At 38.2% G+C, this 23,201-nt stretch overlaps 1 protein-coding gene across 1 annotated transcript in view; it reads right to left on the bottom strand.

The window, feature by feature from the left end:
• Positions 1–17,624, bottom strand: part of LOC115432612 (scavenger receptor cysteine-rich domain-containing group B protein) — a 30,872-nt gene extending 13,248 nt beyond the window's left edge. The window contains exons 1-5 of the mRNA XM_030153519.1: positions 17,575–17,624; positions 11,849–11,950; positions 9,070–9,273; positions 8,480–8,652; positions 3,541–3,579 (exon numbers count right to left, since the gene is read on the bottom strand). Of these exons, the coding sequence (XP_030009379.1) occupies positions 3,541–3,579; positions 8,480–8,652; positions 9,070–9,273; positions 11,849–11,950; positions 17,575–17,624 (568 nt within the window). The remainder of the gene's footprint in view (positions 1–3,540; positions 3,580–8,479; positions 8,653–9,069; positions 9,274–11,848; positions 11,951–17,574) is intronic.
• Between the last annotated feature and the right edge of the window lie 5,577 nt (positions 17,625–23,201).

Genomic DNA, 23,201 nt, shown 5'->3' with positions numbered 1-23,201 from the left:
TCTACTATATCTGTTTCCCTGAAACTTTAGACACAATTCTATCACAACAGGAGCCTGTTTCCATCACGTTCCACAGATCAACGTTCATTTAACAGCAGAACAGGGACAACGCTGCTCTCCTATTGGTCCATTCTACGGCAAATATTAACATTCAGACCTGGTCGACCTGATAGAAATGCACTGATTTTTACATCATTTGTGTTTAAACTTTCCATATTTTGAGACAAACAACATCAATCATTCATGTGTCTGATCTGAAACATGTCGTCTTTCATAACAGGTTCAGGAAACACTGATATTTTATACTATTTAAATCTGTTTTCAGTGTCGTTTCAGACTCATACTCAGTGTTTTTAAAAAATTATTTGTAAAATAAACTCATGTACCTGCTCATTTGTGCAAATAAAGCCTGAACTCACTCCTGCATTATAGTACAGCACCAGTTTTATCTTTGCCTCTATATGGGGTTAGTTTGGTGTCTAAATATTCATGTTCATATTAGTCTGCAGTTGGACATAAATATGTATAAACTCTGGAATTAGTTCAGTTATGAATAAAATGTATTGTGTGTATTTGATCAGAATATGAATGAATAAGTTTAGGCCAGAATTACAAACAGGAAATCCAACTGTACCATTGTTCTTTCTCCGATATCACGAATACAAATTCAACAACAGGACTCTACTGTCGGAAATCCGTCCCCACTTCACAGACATCATTTCTGGAGCAGAGGATCCATGGATTCACCGACTGACCATGAGTTCAAGGTCCAGATCAGGGTCCAGATCAGGTTTCAGATCAGGTCCAGATCGGGTTCCAGATCAGGTTTCAGATCAGGTCCAGATCAGGTCCAGATCAGGCAGGATCACTGTCCAAGAAGGACGACCAACTCAGAGAACGGAACCAGGTCCAATCCAACCATTAGAACATAGTTCTGACCACAGAGAGGGACCCTGAACTCATGGTCAGTCTGTGAATCCATGGATCCTCTGCTCCAGAAATAATGTCCGTGAAGTGGGGACGGATTTCCGACAGTAGAGTCCCGTTGGTGAATTTGTATTTGTGATATCGGAGAAAGAACAATGGTACAGTTGGATTTCCTGTTTGTAATTCTGGTCTAAACTTACTCATTCATATTCTGATCAAATACACACAATACATTTAGTGTACAACTGAACTCATCCAACAGTTTACACAGATTTATTTATGTCCAACTACAGACTAATATGAACACAGATCTGTTTAATGTATATGAATATTTAGACACCAAACTAACCCCATAGTTTATGGTTGAAGTCATTGTCAGATAAAATGAATGTCTTCCCTAAAGCTGCAGCAGTGACACACAGGATCCAGTCGAGTCTCTATTGATTCGTCATGAAGATACTTGTTTATCTTCAGATTTTTGTGCAGAAACCAGAGGATGCATAAGGCTCTCAGGTGTCATGGCTTTAACAAAGGATGACGCCTTTTACACAGAGTCTGCATCTGAATAGCCTTAACCCATAAGGACCCAGTGGGACTTCTGTGGCACTGCCCAAATGAAGTTTTCTCTCTATTTAAACTTTTCTAAGTAATTTACACCATTTATTATAATATTATCCTCTGAATTTAGCATTTTTTTTCCAGTGGAAATCGTATATTTTCCTTTGTTTAATTGACTTTCATATAGATGTTCATAAAAGCTCAGAGTAAATTCAAAGGTTATTATATCAAAACAGAAAAAAACTGAAAAAAGGTCTTTTTCAGTCCAATCTGTCACGAACTGAATGTAAACCATGTGTCTATCCACTGTCAGTGATCCAACTCCAGTAATTTAAACCTTAAACCATTTTAGTTCTGTTCCAGGTTGAATGGTGCAGTAGTTTTATGTGTTGGAACTGGAGGATGAAGCTGCTGTAAATGGAGGTACAAGTACAGAAGTACAGTAGAAGTACAAGTACAGTACAAGTATAGAAGTACAATAGAAATACAATAGAAGTATAGAAGCACAGAAGTACACTACAAGTACAGAAGTACAATAGAAATACAGTAGAAGTACAGAAGTACAGGAGAAGTACAGTACAAATACAGTAGAAGTACAGAAGTACAGTACAAGTACAGAAGTCCAGTAGAACAGTACAAGTACAGTAGAAGTATAGAAGTACAGAAGTACAGTACAAGTACAGTACAAATACAAAAGTGCAGTACAAGTACAGTACAAGTACAGAAGTGCAATAGAAGTACAATTGACTAAGAGTAGAAGTACAGTACAAGTAGACTAGAAGTACAGCTGAAGTACTGTAAAACTGGAGCAGAAGTACAGTAATGTAGTAGAAGTACAGTAAAAGTACAGTTGAAGTACAGTAGTACTGCAGTTGTACTGGGATCCTCATCCCAGCTGTAAACCTATAAATAGTTGTACTACATTAGTACTACAGTAGTACTCCAGTCCCAGCTATAAACCTATAAATAGTAGTAGTACTACAGTAGTACTCCAGTAGTACTCCAGTCCCAGCTGTAAACCTATAAATAGTAGTACTACAGTAATACTACAGTAGTACTCCAGTCCCAGCTGTAAACATATATATAGTAGTACTACAGTACTACTACAGTAGTAGTGCTATAGTCCCAGCTGTAAACCGAAAATAGTAGTACTACAGTAGTACTCCAGTAGTACTCCAGTCCCAGCTGTAAACCTATTAATAGTAGTACTACAGTAATACTACAGTAGTATTCCAGTCCCAGCTGTAAACCTATTAATAGTAGTACTACAGTAGTACTCCAGTCCCAGCTGTAAACCTATAAATAATAGTACTACAGTAATACTACAGTAGTACCCCAGTCCCAGCTGTAAACCTACAAATAGTAGTACTACAGTACTGCTATAGTAGTACTCCAGTCCCAGCTGTAAACCTATAAATAGTAGTACTACAGTAATACTACAGTAGTACTCCAGACCCAGCTGTAAACCTATAAATAGTAGTACTACATTAGTACTACAGTAGTAGTAGTACTCCTCCAGTCCCAGCTGTAAACCTATATATAGTAGTACTACAGTAGTACTCCAGTCCCAGCTGTAAACCTATATATAGTAGTACTAAAGTAGTAGTACTCCAGTCCCAGCTGTAAACCTATATATAGTAGTACTACAGTAGTAGTACTCCAGTCCCAGCTGTAAACCTATATATAGCTGCGTTGGTCTCCAGCTGTGAAAGGCTTTGTGTCTTCTACACCGTGTGTTCCCATGAGCCTTTGCAGTGCCACTGTGAGTCTGAGCGTTGACCTGGATCTGTGGAATACAGGTCACTTGTCCAACGCCTGCAGACGAACACCTCAAGTTTCCAGCTCATACAAAGACAGCAGGGGGAGTTTCCTGAGTAGAGCTACTTTTACAGGCCCCTGCCTTTTGTTGACGCTCCTCAAACACATATAGTCTGAAGAAAACTACACATTCCAGCCCCAGGCCATGGATCTGTTTACAGCGTCACAGGCTCTTACATCTGTGGGCTCATCTGTTCGGACTCTGAGGAGACAAACACCAGGACGAGCAAAACTTACCTATGAGCGGGACGGCACGCTTAGAGATCTTCATATCTCCTGGAAAAAAACACAAAGACATGAAGTGTCAGAGGAGGTCAACCACAGCACATTTGGACACGTTTCTTTCTATAAATGGCTCTAACCCGGGGGGTCAAACATACGGCCCATGGGCCAAAACCAGCCTCCACAGACTCTAGCCCCTCCCACAGGATAAATTCTAAAAATGCAACAAGTGACACTGAACATATTAACATTTATCGGTCTCTTTTCCATTGGACATCTGTGCAAAACTTTACCCATATTTACTAAATGTCGTAAAAACAGAAGTGCATAATGTGGTTTTTTCCATTAAATCACAAATGCGATGATTTGTTTATTTATTATCTCAAGATGTCAGGAGGAGACTGATTTCATGAAAATGCGTTGTATGTGACACCAGTTTGTATGCATGTGGCATGTTATACGTATGCCTTTTCAACCTTTGCCGTGTTATTTCACGGCATTTGATCACTTTACTCCAAGGTCTTCAATTCACATAACCGTAACCCTAACCCCTAACCGTAACCTTCAGTGTGTCACATTTAACACAGTGTGAACATACACACAGAAAGTTTATAATGTGTACAGATTAACTGGCTAGTTAAACCTGGGGTGTATATTTACACGATTTCATGATATCACTTTGTGAGAAGTCCTTCCATAAACATGAACATAAATCTGTGTTGTTTTGAATCTAGAATGCTGGTCCCCCCTCTATCTCCTACTAAATTCTAAGCTGATGTGGTTTCCTGTTGTGTCCACACATAAACATACATGTTTGGGTTCAACTCTTCTTCTTCTCTTGTTCTAACATCCATCAACATTTGTTTGTTTTGGTTATGTGACTCTAGTTGGACTCAAACGTTTTTCCATTGAAGTTTTGCATGATTTACCAATTTAACTACGAAAAACCACCTCTTACAAGAACAAAAACAAGAGTTTTGGCAAAATTGGCATTTTTCCATTTGGCAAATTTTTATGCACAGGTTATATTCATGTAATTTTAGGGTCAATGGAAAACAGACTAAAATAACTTTAGTTCAGGTTCTACATTCAGACCAATATGATCTAAAGTGGAACAGAACCAGTCAAAGAATAAAAGAATAAACTATAAATAATGACAAATACCGATTTTTCTCTTTGTTTTAGTGTAAAACAAAAAAGTTAAATTGCATGAAAATCTTTACATTTACAAACTGGTTTTTGAACAACCTGAAATGTCTTCAGAGGCAGATAGGACACTGAATACTCTGCATTATTTGAAACCAGGGGGGTCAAACATAGGGCCCGTGGGCCAAAACCGGCCGCCAGAGTCCAATTATGCCCATGGGATGAATCTGTGACCAAAACAATCTGTCCTTCCACAAAAAATGTGAATAACCTGAACAACCTGAAATGTTTCCAGAGAAGTAAATGTAATTTTAGCATAATTACCTCCGCCGAGGAGGTTATGTTGTTGCCGGCGTTGGTCTGTCTGTCTATCTATCTTTCCGTGTGCAAGATAACTCAAAAAGTTATGGATGGATTTGGATAAAAATTTCAGGAAATGTTGATACTGGCACAAGGAACAAATAATTAAATTTTGGTGGTGATTGGGGGGGGGTGGCACTAACTGATCTGCCCTGGCAGAGGTCTGCACTCTAGTTTTATTGATGTTTTACAAGTTTTTTTTTTTTTTTATTTTTGTGCAAGTTTTGTTTTAGTTTGTTCATATTTGTTGATGTTTTGTTTTGTTTTTTTTGCTTATTTCTACTCATTTTTGCTACATTTTAGTACATGTTTTTAAAAACATCTCTCATATAAATCAGTGTAATTCTACCAATATTCAGTCTGTTATTAAATGTTGTGTGTATTTGTAGATCCACTGTGTCTGTACGTTAGAATGAACATATAGAAATGATAAACTGGGGCTGAATATTGGTCCAATTATATTGATTTTTCTTTCTTACATTTCAGGTTGTTCATGTTATTCACATTATTTAAAGGATAGTTTGTAGATTTAAACATTTTCATCATGTAATTTTACTTTTTCCACTATAAAACACATTTGTATTTGTGATTATTTGTGTTATTTGTGTGTGTCATTTTGCTGTTCTGACCCACTTGAAGCCTCTGAATTAAAGTGACTTTGACATCTCTGCTCTAATCCATAACGTCCAGTGGGTGGAATTGATTCTAACTCCCATCAAAAACAACTGCAGGCTTTTATGCAACTGACTGGAAAACACAAAAGCTGCTCTCCGAAGGGACCGCTGCCGGCGGTACACCCGGTTCTGGAACTTTTATTCCACCTTCACATCCCTGGTCAAGCTCCAACACACAACACAGCAGCTCGAGTGTCACATCCTCATCCTTATTGTGGCGCCACTGACCTTTCCTCTTACGTCCCACATTTGAACAAATATTTAGGGGGAAAAAGCTCTGCACGCCTCGATTCATGACAGGTGGGTTAGAGAAAGAAGAAAGAAAACTTGTTAGATTAACTTCAATGTGATGTTTCTGTGGTTTCTGAGCATCGAAATGAGCCAAACAGGGAAGAAAAACAACAGAAAATCAGAGGAATCTGTTGCATCAAAGCCCTTTGGATTGGGTTTCATCGTTCATTGACACTTTATGAAATGATAAACGTTGATAAGCCTGTTTATGGGACACGTTTCACTGAGACTGAAACCACAGACCTGTTAGGGACATTATTCTACCTCCAATATGACGATTAAATTACTTTTATTCATTTATGGTTGAATCTGAGACGTTGAAACAGGACTGAAGGAAGTAAATAATGATAATACATGTAAAACGTGATTCTTTCTCATTTAACGTGGCAGCTCTGCAACACTACTCGTTTTTCTATTGATCCTCAAATTGCATGAATATTAACTTACGCATAAAATGAATCGAGTTGAAAAATGAGTTTCGCAAAAACTCTCATTTTTCAATGAAAAGGTTTTGTTTTTGCAGGAGGTGGTTTTTTGGGCATAGCCAAATTGGTATATCACACAAAAATGTAATGTAAAGACCTTTTAGTCCAACTAGAGTCACATGATCAAAAAAAAAAAAAACAGATGATGGATGTTAGAACAACAGAAGAAGAGTTTAAACCAAATGTGTGGGTATGTGTGGACACACCAGGAAATCACATCAGTTAAGAACTTAGTAGGAGACAGTGGGGGAACGAGCACTCTAGATTCAGAACAACACAGAAATGTGAGCATTTTCCAGAACCTAGAGGGCGCTATGAAACAAATATGAATATATCTGTAAATCAACATGAGTGCCAAGGGCACCAGTAGGTAAATCTGACGTTGATATACACTACCAATCCAAAGTTTGAACTCACCTTCTCATTTAAAGGACATGAGGTGGACCACAGATGGAAAACAACTGTTCAGCATCACTAGGAACTCCTTCAAGACTTTTGGAAAACATGTCAGGTGACTAGCTCATGAAGCTCATCTAGACAATGCCAAGAATGTGCAAAGCAGAAATAAAAGCCAAATGTGGCTATTTGGAAGAATCTAAAATATAAAACATGCTTTGAGTTATGTCACTTTTTTTAACTCCATAATTCCATATGTGTTCATTCATAGTTTTGATGCTTTCAGTGAGAATCTACAAAGGAAAGAGTCATAAAAATAAAGAAAAACCAGGTGAGTCCAAACTTTGGACTGGTAGTGTAAATCAGCCACTGGGACAAGGTTCAGAGTGCAGAATTCAGAGCACTGAACTGACAGAACTGAGAAGTCACATGACACATCTACATGTAGCTCCGCCCACCTTCTCCGGCCTCATTGACTGCACAGACCAAAGCACACCAATAAAAACAACTTATAGAGTATTTACAACAATAATTCCTATTCTATACTATAAACTATCACTAATTAGTGGTTTCTTCCATCAGTGTCCACAGTACTGTGGTGGAAAAACTAATAAAAGAATGAACTGAAGTATACTCCATATATGACCACAGTACCGTGGAAACAAGAGGAGAATGAGTTCATGAAACAGGATCTGTGATTGGCTCTGTGGAAATAGACACACCTATATTTCATGTCACAGTACTGTGGTTGTAGACAATGCTTTATTTTAAATGTATATAATAGTGGTTATTCCACATATATACTGGTTTATGTCCCTTTATCTAGTAGATTTGTAAACATTCCAGTAAATAGAACCTGTAAAGTAAGTGTATTATAATGTACAGACAATGTTTCCCTTTGGATTCAAACTTATTCCATCATTAATTCACTGGTGTTTTTTTTTTCATTCAGGTACATATGAACTACTGCCAATCACTGAACAGTAAAAAAGCAGATACTGATTCAAACAGAATCACAGTAAAACCATAATAAATCAAAGTCCATCTACACATGTTTACTCTACAGTGAATCAGTTTAGTGTTTCTGAGGTAAAAAAAAATATTAAAAATCTGAATAGTTTTCATGATTGTATCTGTTCAATATCATTAATTCACCAAACAGTGGATTAGAGGAAAGAAATGAAAAATGAAAGCACCAGAATCACAAACCCTGCACAGTAGACCTAGAATAGAATAGAATAGAATAGAATAGAATAGAATAGAATAGAAACCACAGACCCAACTCTAACAAGATGAACGGAATAGAATAGAAACGAAAAGAACAGAATAGAAACTACAGACCCAACTCCAACAAGATGAATAGAACAGAAAAATAAAAGTGCCATCCAGTCTGTGCATCATATAAGTTCTTGTACAAACACAAATCAAAGCAGCTCAGACAAACCCATCACTCATATAGTTTCTGTTTAAAACACACAGTTCAAAGGGTTAAAAACACCTGAATGTCTTCTGTGAGCAGATGTACCGTGGTCCAGAGCTGACCCCTGACCCCTGACCCCTGACCCCTGACCCCTGAACCCCACCACCACCACCACCACTCACCGAGCCTCGTGCGCAGGCTGACGGCCACCAGGAACAGGGACCCCATCAAGGACACCAGGATCCAGACGACCGGGCTCCAGCACCGACACTCGCCCTCCGCCACTCGCTGTCCTCTCATGGCTGTGGGACTCAGCCTCCGCCTGCAACGCACAGACCCACAGCTGAGCAAAACACTCGCACACACACACACAGGCACCGGCCGCCGTACGGGTGTGAGCCGTCAGGGGGGCCATCGATCAGCCTCTGTGTTTGTTTCCACAGGTCATGTGATCAACAGGGCTTAGACGCGTCCATAGGGAGCAGCGATAACAGCGGCTGAAAGGCGGCGTTTATAGGATGAAGGACAAACAAAGAGCAGGGCCACGTTCAGTCCCAGGACGCCGCCTTTCCCAGGTACGCCTGCGTGATGCCCCTGTCAGACCGACCAGCGCCGAGGCGGCTCCGGTTACCGCCCGGGTTGATGTCGGTGAATCGGCGGCAGGTTTATGAGCATCAACACAAGCTTGTGTTTCAGGACCGGGCCACCTGTGCTCTCGATAAATCAGGGGATTTCCTTTAGACACAGAGTATTGGGATTCACCGAGTGTCACTCAACGATGGAGGCAGATAGGACGCTGAATACTTCACATTCTTCTAGACTGGGGGTGTCAAACATACAGCCCACGGGCCAAAACAGGGCCGCCACAGGGTCCAACAGGGCCACCAGAGGGTCTAACAGGACTGCCACAGGGTCCAACAGGGCCACCACAGGGTCCAACAGGGCCACCACAGGGTCCAACAGGGGCACACAGGGTCTAACAGGGCCACCACAGGGTCCAACAGGGCCACCAGAGGGTCTAATCTGGCCCCTAGGATGAATTTGTGAAAAGCAAAAATTGCGTCGAAGCATGAAGAGTCTGAAAAGTCCTGAGGTTTTGTCCTTGTAAGAAATGACAATGGTGTATTAGGGCCACATAAAAAAATAAAAACACCTGTCACTACGAGAATAAAGTCATAAAATATCGAGATAAAACCCATCATTTTACAAGAATAAAACCATAGCATTATGAGAATAACGTCGTAATTTAAAAACAGGTGGAAAAATATCATAATTTACCAGAGTATAGTCATACCCACTGGTCTCATAATATAGAACTGGAACATTCTGTGAGGTTCTACTTTCATAAGGGGTTTACACACAAAGGCCAAATACTGAGCCTATTAACCCCACCCACCAAATACTGAGCCTATTAACCCCACCCACCAAATACTGAGCCTATTAGCCACGCCCACCATCAACACATTAGCATTAGTCGTCCACTCCAACAGAAGTGAAAGTTGATGCTTCGTTTGTTGTGTTCACTGTAACTGGAAACTGTCATCAACTAGGATTAAGGCTTATGATTTATATATTATGACTTTTTATTGCACTATTGTGAATTTATTTTCAAAATATTACAACTTTAATCTCATAAAAGTACAACATTATTTTTGTTGGATGAGTTTTTTTTTTAATTACGACTTTATTCTCGTAGTGACAAGTGTTTTTATTTTTACGATGTGGCTCTAATACATTGTTTTAAGAAATACTACAGGACTTGATGAAATATAATCCATCATGTTCGTAAAGATTCTTCTGATATTGAACAGTCACTTTACTAAACCTTAAATACTGTAACCCTTCTTATGGGTTCATGGACCAGACCAGGGGGTGTCAAACATATGGCCTGCAGGCCAAAACAGGGATGCCAGAGGGTCCAATCCGACCCATGGGACAAATATGAAAAATTACACTGAACATATTAACAATCAGTTTAGTTTAGATTCCACATTCAGACCAGTATAATCTAAAGTGGATCAGAACCAGTCAAATAAGAATAGCAACAACAGTAAAAAAAACGAACAAAAATGAATCCTATATTTACAAAATCCTAAATAACATGAAAAAATAAGCAATAAATGAACCAAAATTACGTAAAAAAAAAAAAAAGAAAAGAAAGAAAGAAAAGGAAAATATAAGCAACAAAATGAATAAAAACAGCCAAAGTGATCAATAAAATGAACACAAATGGACAATAAACCAACAAAATAATAAGTAACATGAACAAAAGTATAAAGCACTCATAGAGTGCAGACATCCACCAAGGCAAATCAGCCCCCCCCCAATCACCACCAAAATGTAATCATTTGTTCCTTGTGCCACTATCAACCTTTCCTGAAAATGTCATCTAAATCTGTCCATGACTTTTGGAGTTATGTTGCTAACAGACAAACAAACAAACAGATGAACCCCAATGAAAACATAACTTGCAGAGGTAGTAAGACACAAACTGAAGAAAAACTAATAAACCCATGGAGTTTGATTAATGACAGTGGATGGACACACTGGGTTTTATATATATATATATATATATATATATATATATATATATATATATATATATATATATATATATATATATAAAAAGTCAACAAAATAATAAGCAACATGAACAACATAAGGCACAAACTGAACAAAATAACAAATTAAATTAACAAATATGAACAAAATTAATTGAAAAAGTCAAGTAATAGGCACCATGAACAAAATCTGGTTGTAGACACTGGGTTTATGTTCAGTTTATGATAAACTTGACTGAAAAAGACACTTTTTCTTCAGTTTTCTCTATTTTTGATGTAATAACCCTCAAATGTAATCGCATTATGATGATTAAAGTACATGGTCAGTAAATTAAATAGAGGAAAATACCAGATTTTCACTGAAAAAATGCAAATTATATATTATGATATATGGTGATAAAATCACTTAGTAAAGGCTAAATAGAGAGAAAAATTCATGTGTGGGAACTGACACAAAAGTAGCTCTGGGTGTTTATGGGTTAAATAAGAAAAGGTGACGTTTTTAGGTTGACGAACAAAAGAAAAACAGCCAGAAAGAAGCCAAACACAACAGCCACTGACTGGACAGAACAGAATGGGCCTTAAAGCTCCACCAAACACCACCTGTTTAACTCAGATCAGACGGTGTCCAAGGACGACATGAAACCAACCCTTGTTTTTCCTCATTCCTGTTAAATCTGGCTCCGTTTAAACCATTATAATGATACATGTGATGAGAATCAGAATCATCTTTATTCACCAAGTACGTAAACGCATTCAAGGATGGACGGTGTTGTCTGTTTAGTAAATTAAAAATACAAGATAAAGTAGAAAATAAGTAAAAAAAAAAACAAAACTTGCATACAGTTAAATGTGCAGTGTTTTTTATGCAACTGTGGATTTAAAGGGAGATAATTATTATTTTTTGCTTCTTTTTTGACTCATTTTCCAGAAACAAACCGATTTTACTCGTTGGCATTCCTTCTTTTTCATCCTGAAATGTGCACGTACGTTCGTCCGACTGCTGCCCGCCGACCGCCGCTCAATGTGTTGTCGCCACCGGCCGAACTCTGTGCTTGTTTGTCTCTGCGCTCATACAGAATTCCCCCTGACCTTACACAGGAATGCGTATTAGGGGATGATGAGGGGAGAATTTGATATTGGCCCCTGGAGATAGTGGACATTCCGAGCCCACGGGACACAAAAAGACATTTCTGCTTTCTGTGGTCCCCATCGTCAGGCATAAACACTGCTTCCTGCAATCTGTCACTAGAATCCTCCCGAACGCTTAGGTACCTGATGACACTGCAGGGGCGCCTCTCGTCTCCTTGGAGAGCAGGAGGCAGGAGGAGGAGGAGGAGGAGGAGGAGGAGGAGGAGGAGGAGGAGGAGGGTGGATGTGTAGGAGCGTCTGAATACACCCGTCTTATACGTGGATAGGGGTGTGTATTGGCAAGAATATGGCGATACGATACAAATAACAATATTAGGACCACGATACGATATGTCGCGATATATCACAATACTATTAACAAGGCAAAAGTTTTTGTTTGTTGTGTTTCTTCTTCTAAGAGAATATTTCCTGGAAAAATTTGGTTATACCAGAAATATCCACAAATATTAAACAAATTTTTATTTGATCTGAACAGGATTTAATACTGTATCACAAAACTGTCCTCTGTAAAAATGAAATTTTGTTATAAATAATAATAAATAAATAAATAAAATTATGTTCACAGACATTACAGTTTAAGACCCTTCCCAAATGTTCATATTCTATTAGTTGTGAAAAGAATGCATAGTTTACAGTCCCTGAATCATCCAACTTCATAACATTATTTGTGTGCGATCCCAACAAAGGAACTAACATCTGTCTCTTTCAGACAGTAAAAAGTGCTTTTAGGATGATTGAAATAACCATCATTTAACAAAACAGTGTTATCAGTTTAAAAATGTATAAATACATAAAAATATTACATTTTTAGTATACAAACAACAGAGCAAAATACCCATGAATACACATTTGAATAAATACCTAAAAATATTGATACAGTACTTTTTAGTACTGATACAGTATCATGAAATGAAGTATCACGATATATTGCGGAACCAATATTTTCTTACACCCCTATACATGGAGGTCGACGGCGCCGTGACATTGACCGGCGAGCGTTAACGCCAGCTTTCTGCGGCGTTAACGCTCCCGAATGGTGGCCGACGGCACCGACAAACCCCTCGGAACTCTGGGACAAATGGCTCCGTTATGAGGGGATGAAAAATAATCTACTCTCCGATGTTATGTTTTTCAATACTCCATTCATGGTTGGATGTAGCGCAGATCCGCTGGGGAATAATGTCGCCTTTTGTGTCGGCTCTGCTTCCCCTCCCTTCTCACTTCCCGGTGCTGAGAAATAGCTGAAAGATCTCGGCCCCACAAAAATACCCCGTAACGTCTCAGATAAAGCAGTGAATAACACTGTCAGACACTTTAAAGCAAGTCATTATGGGAGATTTAGAATGTTTTCACACGTTTATTGCCACGAAAATCTTCTCATGCAAATAAAGCAAGACAAACAAACTTGAATTGGCTGTAAAATACAGTTTTACAACATGAAAACCTCCATTAAAATTCAGCTTTATTTATGATTTTATGTCAGTGTATGAATTCAGTGAAGCATCTGATTTACATGGAAACACATTCAGTCAAATTATCATTATCATAATAATAATAATTATAAGAATAAGAATAAAATTCACCTACCTGTTCTCGAAGTAAAATTATCTCCACAAACAAGTTAAAAAATAAAGTATGTTTCCTCAAGAAGAAAAAACTGTTCAAATCTGCCAAATGGAGCGTGTTCAAAGCTGGCGTCACTGAAGTTTTAATTCCAAAAGTCACAGAGAAAAGACAGAAGGTTTGAGTTGAAGCGTCGAAGCATCCGGGATGTGGTGTTTTCGGTCGTTCATGTCCTCGGTCCCGCTCGGCTATAAGTACCTGGCTACTGTGACAGAGATTACGTAAAACAATAAATACCAGAGCATTGTATGTTAATGTTCTAACGCCCTGTATCTGTCTGAGCTTAAAAGAAGCAGGAGGGGCGAAGATACAAAGGCGCTGAAAGCCAAGCCGTCACTAGTAGAAGAGCATCTCCAGTTTCAGCCTCATCTGAGTACAACCTCTGAAAACCACTGAAACAGAGGAACACAAGCAAGGCTGGACGTCCAACGGCAGAAACACCGCTCAGACGGGGAGGTTCGACATCCGCCTGTCGCCTCAGAGCCCAAGAAAGGAGGAGAAAAGCTGAGGATTGAAGGAAAGTCAACCCTTTGACATCATTCGGACATAAGGTGGAGTCCATGGGATGTGTTTGACCTTTAAAACCTCCAACACAATCACACTTAAAGCACAGACGTTTCACCAAACTCTCCAAACCAACCACCTCCTGATGCTTTACTGACTGTATTTTCTTCATCCCTGAGCCTTTCTAATGCTGCAACGATCATTTACAACCTCTAATAATCCCTGAGCTGTGCAGAAATGTGCAGAAAAGATGCAGAAATGTGCAAAACATGCGGAAAACATACAGAAAGTTGCAGAAAACACAAAATGTGCAGAAATGAGTGGAAAACATGCAGAAATGAGCAGAAAACATGCAGAAATTAGCAGACAAGATGCAGAAAATGTACAGAAACAAGCAGAAAACAAAAATATCCAGAAACAAGCGGAAAACATGCAGAAATTAGCAGAAAAGATGCAGAAAACATGCAAAAATGAGTTGAAAATGTGCATAAATTAGCAGAAAACATGTAGAAAATGCACAGAAACATGCAGAAAACACACAAAAATATCCAGAAACATGCAGAACTGTGCTGAGAAAATGCAGGAATTATGCAGAAATGAGCGGAAAATGTACAGAAACGTGCAGAACTGTGCAGAAAACGTGCAGAACTGTGCAGAAAACGTGCAGAAACGTGCAGCCGTTCAGGGCTTTTGTGTGGACTCTCCCAAACAGGTTGAGGCCTGGTTCCTGCGGTGCCGCCCGGATCGACATCTGGGCCAAAGTAGCAGGATTCAATTTCACCAGGACGATCATCTGAACCTTCAGCACAGGATCCACAACAGAACAAACGGATTTAATATAAAGACCGGAACGAATAGGAGCAGAAACTACTGTTTACCTGGTTATTAACCCTTTAGTTAACCCTTTAGTTAATCCTGTAGTTAACCCTGTATTTAACCCTTTAGTTAACCCTGTAGTTAACCCTATAGTTAACCCTTTAGTTAACCCTGTAGTTAATCCTGTAGTTAACCCTGTAGTTAACTCTATAGTTAACCCTGTAATTAACCCTTTAGTTAACCCTGTACTTAACCCTGTAGTTAACCCTATAGTTAACCCTGTAGTTAACCTTATTGTTAACCCTTTAGTTAACCCTATAGTTAACAACTATAGGTCTGTGCTCTCCGAGTGCTTTTCTTGTTGTCTATTGTTTTGTTCATTTTTGTTACATTTTTTCATGCTTTTGTTCATTTTGTTTTTTATTTGTTCATTTTTGTTCATTTTCTTTCTTAGTTTGTTCATTTTTGTTAATTTTGTTTCTTCTTTTGTTCATTTTTGTTCATTTTGTTTCTTCTTTCCTTCATTTCTGTTCATTTTGTTTCTTCTTTTCTTCATTTTTGTCCATTTTGTTTCTTCTTTTGTTCATTACCTCCGCCAAGGAGGTTATGATTTTGCCGGCGTTAGTTTGTCTGTCCGTGTGCAAGATAACTCAAAAAGTTATGGATGGATTTGGGTGAAAATTTCAGGAAATGTTGATACTGGCACAAGGAACAAATGATTAAATTTTGGTGGTGATCTGGGGTGGGTGGGTGGGCACTGATCTCCCTTGGCAGAAGTCTGCGCTCTCTGAGTGCTTTTCTAGTTTTGTGATTCATTAGATTTTTTTTTTCACTTCAGTAACTAAACTAATCTCCTGTAGATTTTTAAATTCTCATGTTTATTGTCTCTAAACCAAAGGTCCAGATAAATCCAGGTCTTCATCCTTGTTTCTAGAATAAACCAGATTCTTCTGTGTTTTTGTGCGCTTGTAGGTTAATGTTGTTTCAGAGCGACGCATCAATGACACATTTATTCCTTCTGTTCCGTGAATGAACTGGATAAAATATCACAGTATAGAACCAGGAAGGAAACTCTGAAAGTGGATCAGGTTCCAGTAAATGACAGAAACAAAGCGTTAAAACCTGCTGATCTGGACATTAATGTGAGATGACTATAAAGATAAACTGTTCATTTAGATTTAACTGATGTTTGAGGCCACGTCGACAGGAACAAGAGATAAAAGCAGAGTAAAGATGGTTCAGGTAACAGCAATGATAACAGAAGACAATGGTGGACAATGATGGTTAATCATGTGGCTTCTGTTACGTTAATGGATGCTGATTAATGGTTCAGGTGTCAATAAACCGATCAGGTTTCAATATGGACATGAAAAAAAAAGCCAATGTCTACTGCTACAGTACTGTGGCACAAAATACCAGTTTGTCTATTTCCACAGACCAATCAAATGTTAGCATTTGTCCCAGAGCCAATCAGAGATCCTGTTCCATGAACTCATTCTCCTCTTGTTTCCACAGTACTGTGGTCACATGTGGAGGATACTTCTGTTCATTTTTCTACCACAGTACTGTGGCAACTGATGGAAGAAACCACCACTTAGTGGTAGTTTATAGTATAGAATAGGAATGATTGTTGTAAATACTCTATGTTGTTTGATGGTGTTCTTTGCTCTGGAGGCTGGAGAGGGTGGGCGGAGCTACATGTTAGATGCAGTGGTGTGTAGTGTGACCTCTCAGTTCTGTTTGAAAATCTTTAGAAAAAAAAGAAAGGAAAAAAAAAGCTACTCCAACTGAGATTTGAACCTGTGTCTTCTGCGTCATAGTCCAATACGTCACCAAGTGTGCCAAACATCAGCTGTACTTTGGGTTGACCTGTTCACCTTTTGATTGCCTTAGTACTTTTCAGGATGTACGTGACGGTCTACACATGATATAAGGAGGGCGCTGATTGGCTCTGTGGTAACAGACAAACCTGTATTTGGAGCCACAGTACTGTGTTAATAGCCTCTAAGGAAAAAAAAAAACAAAAACAGTTTGATCGAAGTTTAACATCAGGGATCAGAAACAATATTAAGTATCATCTCATTTTGTGTCATTCTGTCAAAATTTTTTGATTTTTTTTTTTTTTTTGTTGCATTTTTAGCCTTTAATATATTTCTGAGTTAATTTTTATGTTATTTGTATTTATTTATTTATTTATTTATTTATTTTTTACATTTTCTTGGGTTCACGTTACTTTTTTCTACACATATTTTAACCTATTTATTTAACTGAAAAAGTCACTTTTTATTCTGTTTTCTCTGTTTCTGATAACATAACCTTTGAATTTACTCTGAGCTTTTATGAACATCTCCATGATCAGTGAATTAAATATAAGAAAATACAGGATTTACTCTGAAAAAATGAAGAAATGCAGAGGATAATATAAAATAATAAATGGTTTTTGAGCATTGATGGTTTGAGGCTTGATCATAATATATCTCCATTTAGTTGTGAACCTGTTTTAGAATAGAATAGAATAGAATAGAATAGAATAGAATAGAATAGAATAGAATAGAAGTTTCCTTCATGTGTGTCTGTGTCTGTTTTTGTCATGTTCCATCTGAAAACCATCAGGACGTGACTTTATCTGCGCGGTGACGTCGTATTGAGCGGCGGTCGCGTGCGACGCCATGTGTCGGACTCTTCACGTGTTTGCCACCACATTCAGACACATATCCAAAGCTGTGTCAGAACAGACAATAATGAAAAGATGGTCAACGGTGATTGTTTCCAGGACAACTGCACCCTTAAACAGTCCAATCCCTGTGGCTTTGACTCTGTGTGAACTGGGACCGGATCAAACCCTCACCTGGGTATGGGTTCTGATTCTACAACGCTGAGCTCAGAGGCACTAAACCATCCAAAACCAGAACCAGAACCACCACCTGTTCTGTTACACTGGTCTACAAGTACGACAGTTCCAGAATAAAAGGAGTTCAACTTGACCTACTTTCAGTTACTAAAAAAGACAGAATCAGTCCAAAGGGACAAACGGCTGAAGTTATGAAGACACAAAAAAAAAGACAAATATGGAAATTCTATAGAAGTAATGAGAGAGGGATTAGGAATTAAAAGGTTATGAATGAGTCTGAGCTGCAGGGTCTAACTCCAAACTTTAGTAGAACATAGAACAGATTCATCTGTGCTAATGTTTGGACACAACATGTCCTCTGACATATTAGACATTCTGGGACGTTTAATAAGACACGACCAGCAGTGACCAGCAACTGGGGTACCTGTACCCCCAGGGGTCCTTGGAAGGAGCCCAGGGGGTAATGGAAATGTTTTTGGAAAAAGCCATTAAATAAGTCATCATGTACCGAATATAAAATAAAAAAATAATGAAATTAATGCTGAAATATGAAACACAATAAATACATTCATATAATAGTTTTATTGTCAATCATCTTGTTGAAGCTTTGGTAACATTTGAAGAACATTTATATTTGATATGATTCAAAATGAGTTAATTTGAGTAGATAAGGAATTATTTTATGTTGATGAAAGGTTCATTTATTAATGAATGACCAATTTATTTTTCTTATCAATGACAGAGGGCACTTTTCAGTTTATATTTGGCACAAAATTTACTTATAAAAATTTGTTATTTGTTTGTATTGCAGTTAAATATATGCTATTTATTTACAAAGTTTTGTAAATATAAACAGACACCTTTGCCACAGGAACACATTTGGACTCCTTTTTTTCAATCAAAAATTCTGAAGTCAGAAATGGGGGTACTTGGATAAAAAGTCTTTCAGGGGTACTCCACTGTAAAAAGTCTATTTCAGGGGGTACTCCACTGTAAAAAGTCTGTTTCAGGGGTACTCCACTGTAAAAAGTCTATTTCAGGGAGTATTCCACTGTAAAAAGTATATATTCTGGGGATACCCCACTGTAAAAACTATTTCAGGTATACTCCACTGCAAAAAGTCTATTTCTGGAGTACTTCATTGTAAAAAGTTTATTTCAGGGGGTACTCCACTGTAAAAAGTTTATTTCGGGGGCATTCCACTGTAAAAAGTCTATTTCAACAGGTACTCTGCTGTAAAAAGTCTATTTCGGGGGCCACTCCACTGTAAAAAGTCTATTTCAGGGGGCACTCCACTGTAAAAAGTCTATTTCAGCGAGTACTCTGCTGTAAAAAGTCTATTCCAGGCAGTACTCCACAGTAAGAAGTCTATTTCAGGTGGTACTCCACTGTAAAAAGTCTATTTCAGGGGTACTCCATTGTAAAAAAAAAAAAAAAAAAAAAAGTCTATTTCAGGGGTACTCCACTGTAAAAAGTCTATTTCAGGGGTACTCCACTGTAAAAAGGCTATTTCAAGGGATACTCCACTGTAAAAAGTATATAGTGGGGGGTATCCCACTGTAAAAACTCTATTTCAGGGGTACACCACTGTAAAAAGTCTATTTCTGGAGTACTTCATTGTAAAAAGTCTATTTCAGGGGGTACTCCACTGTAAAAAGTCTATTTCAGCGGGTACTCCGCTGCAAAATGTCTATTTCAGGGGGTACTCCACTGTAAAAAGTCTATTTCAGGGGGTACTCCACTGTAAAAAGTCTGTTTCAGGGGTACTCCACTGTAAAAAGTCTATTTCAGGGAGTATTCCACTGTAAAAAGTATATATTCTGGGGATACCCCACTGTAAAAACTATTTCAGGTATACTCCACTGCAAAAAGTCTATTTCTGGAGTACTTCATTGTAAAAAGTTTATTTCAGGGGGTACTCCACTGTAAAAAGTTTATTTCGGGGGCATTCCACTGTAAAAAGTCTATTTCAACAGGTACTCTGCTGTAAAAAGTCTATTTCGGGGGCCACTCCACTGTAAAAAGTCTATTTCAGGGGGCACTCCACTGTAAAAAGTCTATTTCAGCGAGTACTCTGCTGTAAAAAGTCTATTCCAGGCAGTACTCCACAGTAAGAAGTCTATTTCAGGTAGTACTCCACTGTAAAAAGTCTATTTCAGGGGTACTCCACTGTAAAAAGTCTATTTCAGGGGTACTCCACTGTAAAAAGGCTATTTCAAGGGATACTCCACTGTAAAAAGTATATAGTGGGGGGTATCCCACTGTAAAAACTCTATTTCAGGGGTACACCACTGTAAAAAGTCTATTTCTGGAGTACTTCATTGTAAAAAGTCTATTTCAGGGGGTACTCCACTGTAAAAAGTCTATTTCAGCGGGTACTCCGCTGCAAAATGTCTATTTCAGGGGGTACTCCACTGTAAGAAGTTTATTTCAGGTGGTACTCCACTGTAAAAAGTCTATTTCAGGGGTACTCCACTGTAAAAAGTCTATTTCAGGGGATACTCCACTGTAAAAAGTATATAGTGGGGGGTATCCCACTGCAAAAACTCTGTTTCAGGGGTACACCACTGTAAAAAGTCTATTTCAGGAGTACTTGATTGTAAAAAGTCTATTTCAGGGTGTACTCCACTGTAAAAAGTCTATTTCAAGGGGTACTCCACGGTAAAAAGTTAAGAGATCCACTGATCTGAGTCATATGGAGCAGCTTTTATCAGTGTCAGTGTGACATACCTGGATCAAATCTCATATTTTTGACCTGAGGACCCAGAGATGGAACCAAACTGTGTAAACTGTGCAGATGAGAGACAAACCAAACAGCCCCATGTACAGACTGAAGAACTGTGGTTTAAGGGAAGTTTCAGTTTGGATTTTCCTAAAACATGTAGTTGCAATAAGTTATAAGGTTTCTTTAGTTTAATTCTTGCCACGGTAGAACTGGGACACTGACGATAGAAGGATTCTTTCAAACGCAAGATTTCTGTACATGTGTATACAAAATAAAACTGTCATTAAATATCTTGGACACATTAGCCGATCGTCAGTTTGATCATTTTGATTCCAGTTCATCAGTTTAATCATTTTTATTCCAGTTCATCAGTTTGATCATTTTGATTCCATTTCATCAGTTTTATCATTTTTATTCCAGTTCATCAGTTTTATCATTTGTTTTGTCTTGGTGTTTTCTCCCCAGTGTTATCGGAGTGGAGGTGGATGCATTTATGGTAAATGAGTCCAAACGTCTGGTCAGTGCTTTAGACGACATGAAAAGACCAAACAAAGAACGTTACAAATAAAAGCCTCAAAGGGAGAAGAGACTCAATGAAGGTCCTTTTTCAGCTTTCCCAGTTGGATTCACAGTCGTCTGGAAACGTCCACTGGGGGTGAGATTCCTGTTAGGAAGCGTGAAAACAAACCCAGGATGTTTATGCAAGTGAAGTCTGGGAAACGGTGGATTATATGTGAGTTACAGAAACATCCACACATTTACCATCAGCCTTGGATTAATTCACGTGGGTCATGAAGACGTGTCATATTCAGTATAGACGGATCAGTTTTATTCCAGACTGATGGTCCAAACTAAAAGACAAACAGAAATAAACACAGCAAAACACCTCTATAGTTTTAAGAGTTAGTGTTTCCAGGACGAACCTGTGTAACGAACACCCCTTCAGTCGACAGTAGAGTGTCAGTTTTGTGGAGTATCAGAGTGGGACCTATAATCATATGGTTGTTCAACTCCACAGGTATGAACATATAGACACACAGAAGAAAAGAAAAGACTCATCTGTGAAATACAATATGTTCTTTAACTGAACCTGAACCCACATGTTTCTGTACTGTTTCTGTAACAGAATAGTGGTGCTGTGTCGTTGCATAACGCAGCTTATGGGACGTTATGAAAGACATGAACTCCAACAAGAGACAATGACCGAACAGTTCCGTCGAATAAACACCGGCTCCTTTTTACACCGTTACTGTCAACTAATGTAAAGGCTCTGGTTTTAGTTCAGGATCTACATTCAGACCAATATATTCTATTATTACTACCTTTAATATTCATTACCATTAGTATTTCTAATGTGTATTGGCTGTTTTTACTGCGGTTTTCTTCTTCTTCTTCTTCTTCTTCTTCTTCTTATTATTATTATTATTATTATTATTATTATTATTATTATTATTATTATTATTATTCTCTTTTTCTTCTAATTCTTCTTATATTTGTATATATGATGTTGTGCTGCAACTGTAATATTAATTACCCAGAGGCTTCAATAACTAATCTAACTAATCTGGTCTCATTTTATCTAATTTAATGTAACTTTATCTAATTGAATCTAATCTAATTTCATTTTATCTAATCAGCTAATTTTATCTAATCTAACAAATTTTATCTAATCTAATTTCATCTAATCTAATCAGATAATTTCATGTAATCTAACAAATTTTATCTAATGTAATTTAACATAATTTAACCAAATTTTATCAATTTTTATCTAATCTGATCTAATCTAATCATATTTAATCTATGTAATAGTAAAGTGAGTTGACCTTTAACCTTTAACCTTAATGTTGGTTCTGACAGTGGAACCAGGTCCTGATTTCACCGACTGTTAAACCCTGCATCCACGTCCTCATCCCTGTTGGTTCTGTCTCCAGGGTCCAGGTTCTGAGTGTGTGCAGGTTCTAGCGCCCCCCGGTGGTCGGCCTCAGCCAGACGGGGACCATGATTATAGTGAAGGTATGTGACCTCCGACCTCTGTCCGACTCAGTACAAAACCTTAGTGAAAGTGTCAGGAAGTGTTTCCAGATCCAGACTTCAGATGGAACTGTGAATTCCTGTTGATTGAGTCATTTAAACGCAACATGAAGTAAAAATAACCTCAGATGAAATATGTCAGAGGTTAAACATCAGACGGTAACAGACGGTAAAACCTGATGAGTCTGTTCATCAAATGGTGTAAATGTCTGAGATCTGATCTGTATGTGGAAAACAGAGGTTTACACAGAATAAAACATGAATTTAACATGTCCTCAGGAAACAGATTTAACCTGAGAAGTCCCTTCACATCCAAATCAAACATGTTAAAGTAACTAAAGTAACTGTGAAAGCAGTGGTGTTGGAAAACCAGATAGAACCAGATGTATTAATAAACTATAAAAACAGAATTATCTGAAATAGTGTCGTCATGTTCAGCACAGGAAGAAACGGAACAATCAGGGTTAGAATGAAAAAAATAAAAACATACCAGTGCTGTTTCCTATTGGAGGAAAAGTGAACGACATCAACCAATCAGATGTGTGTCATGGATGGATGGATGGATGGATGGATGGATGGATGGAAGGATGGACGGATGGATGGACGGATGGATGGACGGATGGATGGACAGATAGACAGAC

Source organism: Sphaeramia orbicularis, chromosome 14, assembly GCF_902148855.1.
Source record: "Sphaeramia orbicularis chromosome 14, fSphaOr1.1, whole genome shotgun sequence".
NCBI classification, from domain to species: domain Eukaryota; kingdom Metazoa; phylum Chordata; class Actinopteri; order Kurtiformes; family Apogonidae; genus Sphaeramia; species Sphaeramia orbicularis.
Note: the sequence above shows the minus strand (reverse complement) of the source record. Positions and strands in the feature narration are given on the sequence as shown.